The sequence below is a fragment of the Chiloscyllium plagiosum genome, chromosome 4 (genome assembly GCF_004010195.1).
Source record: "Chiloscyllium plagiosum isolate BGI_BamShark_2017 chromosome 4, ASM401019v2, whole genome shotgun sequence".
Classification (NCBI taxonomy): Eukaryota; Metazoa; Chordata; class Chondrichthyes; order Orectolobiformes; family Hemiscylliidae; genus Chiloscyllium; species Chiloscyllium plagiosum.
In genome coordinates, this window is record NC_057713.1 from 10,231,284 (window position 1) to 10,241,818 (window position 10,535).

The 10,535-nt window shown below is 44.9% G+C and overlaps 1 protein-coding gene across 1 annotated transcript in view; it reads left to right on the forward strand.

Moving 5' to 3' along the window:
* The window catches only part of LOC122548764 (cadherin-7-like), a 138,462-nt gene that overhangs the window by 72,468 nt on the left and 55,459 nt on the right, over positions 1 to 10,535 (forward strand). The window contains exon 5 of the mRNA XM_043687532.1: positions 4,479 to 4,646. Within this exon, the coding sequence (XP_043543467.1) occupies positions 4,479 to 4,646 (168 nt within the window). The remainder of the gene's footprint in view (positions 1 to 4,478; positions 4,647 to 10,535) is intronic.

Genomic DNA, 10,535 nt, shown 5'->3' on the forward strand with positions numbered 1-10,535 from the left:
TCCTAGTCCAAACCTCCAACTCACCCTCAATGCCATATCTCCGTATTTTCTGCAGTAGCCTACCATGGGGAACCTTATCAAATGCCTTACTAAAATCCATATATACCACATCTACCGCTTTCCCCTCATCAACCTCCTTCGTCACCTTTTCAAAGAATTCAATAAGGTTTGTGAGGCACGACCTGCCCTTCACAAAACCATGCTGACTATCCTTGATCATATTATTCCTATCCAGATGTTCATAAATCCTATCCCTTACAATTCTCTCTAAGACTTTGCCCAAAACAGAAGTGAGACTCACCGGCCTATAGTTACTAGGGTTATCCCTACTCTCCTTCTTGAACAAGGGAACCACATTTGCTAGCCTCCAGTCTTCTGGCAATATTCCTGTAGACAACGAGGACCTAAACATCAAGGCCAATGGCTCTGCAATCTCCTCCCTTGCTTCCCAGAGAATCCTAGGATAAATGCCATCAGGCCCAGGGGACTTATCTATTTTCACCCTTTCCAGAATTTCCAACACCTCTTCCCTACATACCTCAAAGCCGTCCATTCTAATTAGTTCTGACTCAGTATTCACATCGGCAACAATGTCCTGTTCCTGAGTGAATACTGACGAAAAGTATTCATTCAGTGTCTCCCCAATCTCTTCACCCTCCACACGCAACTTCCCACTACTATCCTTGACTGGACCTATTCCTACCCTAGTCATTCTTTTATTCCTGACATACCTATAGAAAGCCATCCTTACTTAGTTTGTGACTCCAGACCCACAGCAATGACTCATAACTGCCCTCTAGACAATAATTGCTGGCCAAACCAGTTATATTTATATCCCGTTTTTGGAAAAAAAACTGTTTAGTAGTATAGAACTTAAACATTGCTAAAAAATACAAGAAGGCCAAGCCTTCCATTCTTCCAACTTGAGCAAAGTATGAGTTGATGCTTCTTTCACAAATCTGTTCATGAGGCCGAATACTGAAGAGTGCAAGATAAAAAAAAAACCATTTGCTTATGTCTTTTAATGTTTAAGGATTCATGTCAGTTAGTATCATATCGGGTCCATTCTTGGGCTTATTTTTGGAAAAGCCTTAATCCCACTCTTTCTCCAAACCCTGACTGATGCAGACTGACTCCCCATAGCAGTGTACCACTATCAGATGTAGTGATTGGAACCAGGTGGATCTCATTGACTATGAGTTCAAGATTGGGAGTGTTAACCTGGGCCAATCAGGGAGCCCTGGCTGACAGATATAACAGGAGGATCCCCAGTGGAGGGCTCTCTACGCGGGAGTCCTCCCCCTTTCTCTCGGGGATCTGGGGTGGAGGGTGTTGCATGCAGCAGTCCCCTGCAACCGCAGGTTGCGGTGGTTCACGGACTCCCAACCCAACTGCTTGTTCTGTGGTGCTGTGGAGTTCGTGGACCACGTGTATATTGTGTGTGGGCGTTTGCACTCCCTTTTTGATTTCCTTAAAAACCTTCTCCTCTGTTTTTGGCTGCACTTCAGTCCCACGCTCCTGATCTTTGGGCACCCGGTACGGAGGAGGGAGGGCAGGTCTGAAGACCTCCTCGTGGGTCTGCTCCTGGGCCTGGCCAAACTGACCATCAACAGGTCCAGGCAGCGGGCCGTGGAGGGGGTCGTTAGGGCCGACTGCCTACCCCTCTTCCGCGGTTAAAAGTAACCAGGAGAACCCAGGTGTTTCTCTATCTTCCTGGTGGTGGAATTTGAATAAAGATTTGTGCACTTTGTGTCTTTCACTGTGTCTCACCCCTGCACACACACACACCATGGGTGCTGGGGAAAAAATAAGCACTACCGCACTTAGGTGGTAGTGTGGGGGTTAAAATATAAAAAAAAAATAACAGGAGGATTTCAGGGAGAGGTGGGCACCGCAGGGAGTGGAGTGCATTATTTCCCCCTCCAACTCTATTTTGATTTAGTCCCTACCCTCCCCTTCACTGTTTGATCACCAGCATTGCCCTTTGATGTGAAGGGCACTGCTTGTCACTGGCCACTCGAGTGTTTCCTTTCTTCCTGGTGGTGGAAACTGAATAAAGATTCGTACACCTTGTGTCTTTCACTGTGTCTCACATCTGTGCACACACACAACATAAAAACAGAGTAAAAAGAAAGAATTTAAAAATTTTAAAAAGAAAGAAAAATAAATAAACAAAAGGAGTGTCAGAGGAAAATGAAAATAAACAGGGGAATTTGAGGTTTGACCTCATTTCCCTGAAAACTGGTTGAACGATAGGGCTTGGGATTTGGCTTTGCAATTCCACTCCCTTGTAAAATTGCTGTTTCTCTGTATACTGCTGTTGATGTTAACTGTTTTGTAAACTGTATTGTCTAATAAAATAAAAAAAAGGAGATTCTGAATGTCTCTCCAGTCCAGGGACTGGCTCTGAGCCAGCTGGTCAGAGCCCATGTACTGTGCACATGTAAATATAGGGTGATGGGATACTGGCCTCTGTGCAGAGAGTTCAGGAAGCTTTGCTTTCAGGTGAGGGATGAAACTGCCCTTCCATTTGCCTTCTCCGTTACAGGCATGGGTACTGTTTGAAGACAAGAAGAGGGCACCCATCCAGGCCCTGATTTTTATCTGATCCAATCAGCGGGGCTAAAGGTGCCCACCATCGCACTGCAGTTTGTGGGAGCTTGCAAAGACTTTGAAAGTGATACAAGGGTTCTTGGAATGGCCTGGGAGCCTCAAAAACAAAATGCAAATCTTTCTTTATCTTGACCAGGAAGACCTACAAACCAACGTCCACAAGCAGTGAGTCTCTCTGAAGCAGTCAACTGAGAGGAACAAGCAATTGGAACACACATCCAGTGAACTGATTGCTGCGTAGCCTGCACTCTTTCACCTCACTCGAAAGGAGATATTCTTGTGTTCCCAACTTTTTTAGAATGCTAGATAGTCCCTGGAGAATTTAAGGCTTACATTATGCCTACATTTTTCAAACTCAGTGGATAAAGTATGTAAATTTATGCCCATTTTATTTACAGTGTTATGCATGAATTGGGACAAATTGGAGAATAATGTCGTCTTGGGAGGAAGGAATGGTGGTGATGTCAATCTAATGATTCATTTGGCCTTATACAAAATCCTCCAGGCCTGGATTATTTATTGCTTTGCTCTCGCAGCCATTCACAAAATCGACCCAGCCACCTAAGAGAGACAACGTTAAAAAAATCACACAACACCAGGTTATAGTCCAACAGGTTTATTCAGAAGTACCTGATGGACTATAACCTGGTGTTGTATGATTTTTAACTTTGTCCACCCCAGTTCGACACCAGCATCTCCACATCATACCTAAGAGAGAGTCAATGATATTCTAACTTTGTACTTTGGTGATTGGTTTAACACAGTTGGCTGGATGGTCAGTGTGAGAAGGTGTATGATGCCAACAGCATGGGTTCAATTGCCACACTGACTGAGGTTACCATAAAGGTCTTGCCTTCTCAACCTCTCTTCTCCCCTGAGGTACAATGGCCCTCAGGTTAAATCACCACTAGTTGTGTCTCTCTAATGAGAGCAGCTGTGTCATCTGATAAGACAAGAGTGACTTGAACTTGGCTTTTCACGAAAAAGCACTGGTTCAAAGACAGGACAAACTTGGAATGTTTTCACTTAGCATTGGAGGCTGTGGGGAGACCTGTGAGAAGAATAAAAATTACGAGAGGCACAGACAGGATGGATAGTCAGAGTCTTTTTCCTCAGAATGAAATGTCATATACTAGGGAGCATTGATTTATAGTGAGGGGGGAAAGTTTAAAGAGGATGTGTGAGGCAGGTTTTTTTACACAAGTGGCAGTAGATGAATGGAACACAGCTAGGAGAGGTGGGAGAAGCAGATACAGTGGCAACACTTAAGAAGCATTTAGACAGACATCTGAACCAGGCAGGGAATAGAGAGATGTGGAGCATGTGCAGGAAGATAGGATTAGTTTACAATGGCATTATGGTCTGTACAGACATGGTGGGCCGAAGGGCCTGTTCCTATGCTGTATTTGTTTTTTTTTATACACTCACAAAAGGCAAACACCCGGGTGGTTCCTATGCTGTACTGCTCTATGTTCGATGTTCTAATTGGACAATTACTTGAGTGGAAAAGGAAGTATTTAATCTGTGGAGGTAAACAAGGTGCTCATATCTCAGCTACAACTGGAATACATTTTGTCATGTTTATGTGCCCTACAGAGAAGCATTCAATAAATAAATGATTTACGTAGCTGAAATGTCACTCCTTGGAAAAATAATGAACCTTAAATTTCTAACATCAGTAGAAATTGCCTTTTGGTGATTCCCAGACATTAATCCAGGGGGAAATAATTTCTGATCTGTGGGACTTTTTACATTATCTGACATAGTAGAACCAATTGGAAATTCTTTTCTTGTTTATCGTTCCAAACTGATTTCAGATACAAGGATATTTTTATTTTTAAACTAATTGGGAATGCATTCTGCAGGAGTTATTCGAGTTGCTTCGCCTAATACAGACAGAGAGGCCAAAGAACAGCACGTGGTTATTATCGAGGCTAAAGATATGGCTGGGCTAAAGGGAGGTCTCTCCGTGACAACCACCGTGACCATTACCCTGTCTGATGTTAATGACAACAGACCGAAATTCCAGCACAGTAAGTAACTTTGAACTCGACGGGAATTCTCATTATCATAAAAGTTATAAATATTGAGGACAAGGCTTGATGTTTTCCTGGAACTATTAGCATATACTTGTAGGCTTAACTGCTTTTTCCAACACACAGAGCAACTATGTTCTCAGAGGCCACCTGGAGTGGCAATCTGTCAGTTTTTTTCAAAAAAGATAAATAATTCAGGGATTTGGAGTCCATCCCAGAGTCCTAACTACGATATGCAGTTGCCATCATATTTTGAACACAACAATTAAGGGTTTTTGCTTCAATGTGTTTTGTTTTATTTTGCAATGATGTACTGAGATTCGGGTCATTCTCATTCCAGAGCCAAGTCACCCACACCTGGTTCTGAACACCTGTTCTTGCATTGATTTTAATTTTATTGTGGAATGTGATTATCGCTGCAAGACCAGCTTTTGTTGCCTATTCTTCATCCCCTTGAAAAGCTGGTAGTGAACTACCTACCTGCAGTGTGGCATTCCTTATAGTGTTGGAGCATCCACAGTGCTGTTAGGAGCGGAATTCTAGGATTTTAAGCCAGTGACAGTGAAGGAATGGCAAAATGGCTCCCAACTGGGAAAATGTGTGGTTGACGCCTTGTAGATGGTGCTTTGACAAGTGTCATAGAGTAAATGTGAGTGAATGGTGGAGGGAGTGGATGTTTGTGGATGTGATGCCATTGAAGCAGGCTGCTTTGGCCTGGATGGTATTGAGCTTCTTGAGTATTGTTGGGGCTTCAGCCGTCTAGGCAACTGTTGAGATGCCCATCACATTCTTGACTTGTGCCTCAGTGGGTAGGCTTTGAGGAGTAGGAGATGGATCTTTATGGGTTTTGCAACTCTTTGCCTGATTGGGTAGCAGAGGCAAAAGCCTATCTAAATAAAAGTTTGGATATGCAAATCAAGTTCCGTCTCTTGCCGTGCTAGTGTTAGACCTGGTGGCCCATTGCTCAACTGCGACACACTATGGCCTTGTTCTGTGCCAGGGACTTTGGATGAATATTTTCTGTGAGTCATTCTCCTCCATTAAAGCCTCAAGTCTCACTTTTCTGGGTCCATCCTTCTCCCCAGTGCAATACGTTAATGTTTATTCAGGTGCACTGATTCCTTCAATGCCCCGTCTCCCCAGGCCACTGGGATTGGCCATTCTACTTCCATCCTCAGGTTGTCTGATCTGGGTCACAGTCTCAAAACATCTCCTTCAAGGCCTGGTCCACCCGCAGCACCACATCGGTGCTCACCGTCCAATTCAAAAGCAACAGAGGGCAGATTGCGCACCATCTTAAACTGACTTCGAAGTTATTTTGAAGTTCCTCTTTTCCCTTGATCTTGCAGCAGGTGGCACTCCGTGACAAGTAAGATAATGAAGGGCACCAAACAAAATGGGCAATGCGGTAGGTTCTGAGAAACCGTGTGGCAAGTACACTGAGCAACAGTGAAGACAGGAAACTCAAAAGATATTGGGAATGTAAACACTTGTGAATCAGTTAAACACCCAGATCCCATTGACACAGAGTATGGCCACTTCAAGCCCCATTTGGTAGGTGTCACTCCAGTTTCAGTGTAACTGCATTGCAGTGTTAAATACAAAGCATTGGGCTGTCATTATCAGAGGGGGCAGTTACATTGATGCGTCAAAATATGATTATTAGACTCAACAGACTCCTGTTGGTAATTATGGTTCATATGACGGGGAGGTGGTGCTGATGTCACTGGGCTAATGTTCAAGAGATATGCATTCAAATCCCATCACAACAGATGGTGAAAATTCAATTCAATAAAATGCTCAGAAAGAAAAAGCTAGCATTCTTCATTGTCATAAAGCTCCATCTGGATCACTGATGTCTTCGAAAGCAGGAAATCTGCCATCTGCCTGAGCTGGGCTATGGGTGACTCCACACCTACAGGAATGTAGTTCACTCTCACCTGTGTTACGACTCATTAGGATGTCTCATTGGAAATGAAGCGTTGTTATTCCCGCAGGTGACAAAAAGGTGTTAAATATTTTTATCAAAGCACACAAAGTCTCTCACTTATCTGCGGGATAGACCTGAGTTAATAGAAAACACAGACCAGGATTTTGTAACTGAAGAGGAATTGATAATTATTAAGTTAAAAATCACACAACACCTGATTAGAGTCCAACAGATTTATTTGGACGCACTAGCTTTCAGAGCGCTGCTTCTTCATCAGGTGCAGCGCTCCAAAGGCGAGTGCTTCCAAATAGACCTGTTGGCTTGTAATCTGGTGCTGTGTGATTTTTAACTTTGACCACCCACCCAGTCCAACACCGGCATCTCCAAATCACAATAATTGTTAGAAATGAATAAATTCCAATCACAAGTAAGCAACTGTGAGCTCTCTCAACATATGACTGAATTAGTTAAATCACTAAACCGCGTCCTGACTCCCTACACACATACTCAGATAGGCGCAGACAAACAAAAAGAAATTGGTTTTATGGATGGAGGGAACCAGAGTTGAAGGGCCCCAGTTCACAGGGTTTGCTGAGTTGATTCTTTTGCTTGTGAGGACTTCAAGAACATAGAGCAGTACAGCACAGGAACAGGCCCTTTGACCCACCATGACACCACTCCAAAGTAAACCCATCTGCTTGTAAAAGGTCTGTATCCCTCTATTCCCTGCCTGTATTTGTGTGCCTTACAAAATGCCTCTTAAATGTTGCTATTGTATCTGCTTCTTCCACCTCCCTTGGCAATGCGTTCCAGCCACCAACCACCCTCTGTGTAAAAGCTTCCCCACACATCTCCTTTAAACATTCCCCTCTCATCTTAAATTTCTGCCCCCCCTGAGTATTTGACATTGGCATCCCCAGAAAAAAAGACACTATCTGCCCTATCCATGCCTCTCAGAGAAGGTATTAGCTATAAGGAGAGATTGGACAAACTTGGATTGTTTTTGCAAGAGCGTTGGAGGCTGAGGGGCAACTTGATAGAAGCATATAAAACTATGAGAGGTGTGGACAGGTGCCAGATTTCCTGTCTTAGAAGATAACAGTAATCCAGAAGGACAAAAAAAAGGGGATTGGAGGTAGTTTTGGCAATTAGGGTTAAGGAGAATCCTAAAAAAGATTCTGCAAATACATTAAGGGTGAAAGGTTAACTAGGGAGAGAATAGGGCCCCTTAAAGATCACCAACCTTTGTGTCAGTATTTGATGTGGAGAAGCTAGAGAAGGTGGAGAAATGAACAGCGATATCGTGAAAAGTATCTTTATTACAAAGGAGGCTGGACGTTTTAAACTGCATAAGGTTGGATAAACCTCCAGGGCCTGATCAAATGCATCCCAGAACTCTGTGGGAAGCTAAGGAAGTGATATCTGGGCCCCTTGCTGAGATATTTGGATTGTTGATAGTCACAGGTGAGGTGCCGGAAAACTGGAAGTTGGCTAACATGGTGCCACTACTTAAGAAAGGTGGTAAGGAAAAGCTAAGGAACTATAGACTGGTGAGCCTGACATCAGTGGTAGGTAGATCATGGGGAGGCAGTCTGAGGGACAGGATTTACACATATTTGGAAAGGCCGGGCTGCTTGGTTTCTTGCATGGGAAATCATGTCTCACTAACTTGATTCAGTTTTTTTGAAGAAGTGACAAAGAAGACCGATGAAGGTAGAATGATGTACGTTGTCTACATGGACTTAAGCAACACGCTTGACAAAGTCCTGCATGGTAAACAGGTTAGCAAGGTTAGATTACACGGAATCCAGGAGGAACTAGCCATTTGGATACAAAATTGGCTTGAAAATGTGTGACAGAGGGTGGTAGTGGAGGGATGTTTTTCAGACTCGAGGCCTGTGACCAGTAGTGTGCCATAATTCCAATCCACATTCTGCAGAATATAATCAGTCTATCTTTTGCGATAGCGATTCCTATTCCACAATCTCGGATCAAGGGTGTGTCACTGGTGTATCTCCCAAAGTCACTCCTACAGAATTAGAACAAAGCAGAACAAAGAAAATTTACAGCCCAGGAACAGGCCCTTCGGCCCTCCATACCTGTGCCGATCCAAATCCACTGTCTAAACCTATCGCCCAATTCCTAATGATCTGTATCCCTCTGCTCCCCACCTACTCATGCATCTTCTGGATTCGAGTGGTGCTGGAAGAGCACAGCAGTTCAGGCAGCATCCGAGGAGCAGTAAAATCGACGTTTCGGGCAAAAGCCCTTCATCAGGAATACAGGCAGAGTGCCTGAAGGGTGGAGAGATAAATGAGAGGAGGGTGGGGCTGGGGAGAAAGTAGCATAGAGTACAATAGGTGAGTGGGGGAGGGGATGAAGTGATAGGTCAGGGAGGAGGGTAGAGTGAATAGGTGGAAAAGAAGATAGGCAGGTAGGACAAGTCATGGGGACAGTGCTGAGCAGGAAGTTTGGAGCGGGGGTGAGGTGGGGGAAGGGGAAATGAGGAAACTGTTGAAGTCCACATTGATGCCCTGGGGTTGAAGTGTTCTGAGGCGGAAGATGAGGCATTCCTCCTCCAGGCGTCGGGTGGTGAGGGAGCGGCGGTGAAGGAGGCCAGGACCTCCATGTCCTCGGCAGAGTTGAAATGTTGGGCCACAGGGCGGTGTGTTTGATTGGTGCGGGTGTCCCAGAGATGTTCCCTAAAGCGGTCTGCTAGGAGGTGTCCAGTCTCCGCAATGTAGAGGAGACCGCATCGGGAGAAATGATATTGGTGGATGTGCAGGTAAACCTTTGATGGATGTGGATGGCTCCTTTAGGGCCTTGGATGGAAGTGAGGGAGGAGATGTGGGCGCAGGATTTGCAATTCCTGCAGTGGCAGGGGAAGGTGCCAGGACGGGAGGGTGGGTTGTAGGGGGGGCGTGGACCTGACCGTGACTACCTATACAACCTCTCTTTATAGCTAGCACCTTCCATACCAGGCAACATCCTCATAAACCTTCTCTGCACCCTCTCCAAAGCGTCCACATCCTTTTGGTAATGTGGCAACCAGAACTGTACACAGTATTCTAAATGCGGCCAAACCAATGCCTTGTACAATTTTAACATGACCTGCCAGCTCTTGTACTCAATACCCCGTCCGATGAAGGCAAGCATACCATATGCCTTCTTGACCACTCTATCCACCTGTGCAGCCACCTTCAGGGTACAATGGACCTGAACTCCCAGATCTCTCTGTTCATCAACATTTCCCAAGGCTCTTCCGTTTACAGCATAGTTCGCTCTCGAATTAGGCCTTCCAAAATGGATCACCTCACATTTCCGCTCAACTCTCCAGTGTATCTATATTCTCCTGTATTCCTTGACAGTCCCCTATGCTTTCTGCTACTCCACCAATCTTCATGTCATCTGCAAACTTGCCGATCATGCCAACAGTGTCCTCTTCCAGATCATTTATGTATATCACAAACAACAGTGGCCCCAACACTGACCCCTGTGGAACACCACTGGTCACCTTTCTCCATTTCCAGATACTCCCTTCAACTACTACTCTCTGTCTCCTGTTGCTCAACCAGTTCTTCATCCACCTAGCTAGAACACCCTACACACCATGTGACTTCACTTTCTCCTTTAGTCTACCATGGGGAACCTTATCAAATGCTTTACTAAAGTCCATGTATATAGAGTCAGAGAGTCATAGAGACCCTTCGGTCCAACCCGTCCATGCCGACCAGATATCCCAACCCAATCTAGTCCCACCTGCCAGCACCCGGCCCATATCTCTCCAAACCCTTCCTATTCATATACACATCCAAATGCCTCTTAAATGTTGCAATTGTACCAGCCTCCACCACATCCTCTGGCAGCTCATTCCATACACGTACCACCCTCTGCGTGAAAACCTTAGGTCCCTTTTCCCTTTTATATCTTTCCCCTCTCACCCTAAACCTATGCCC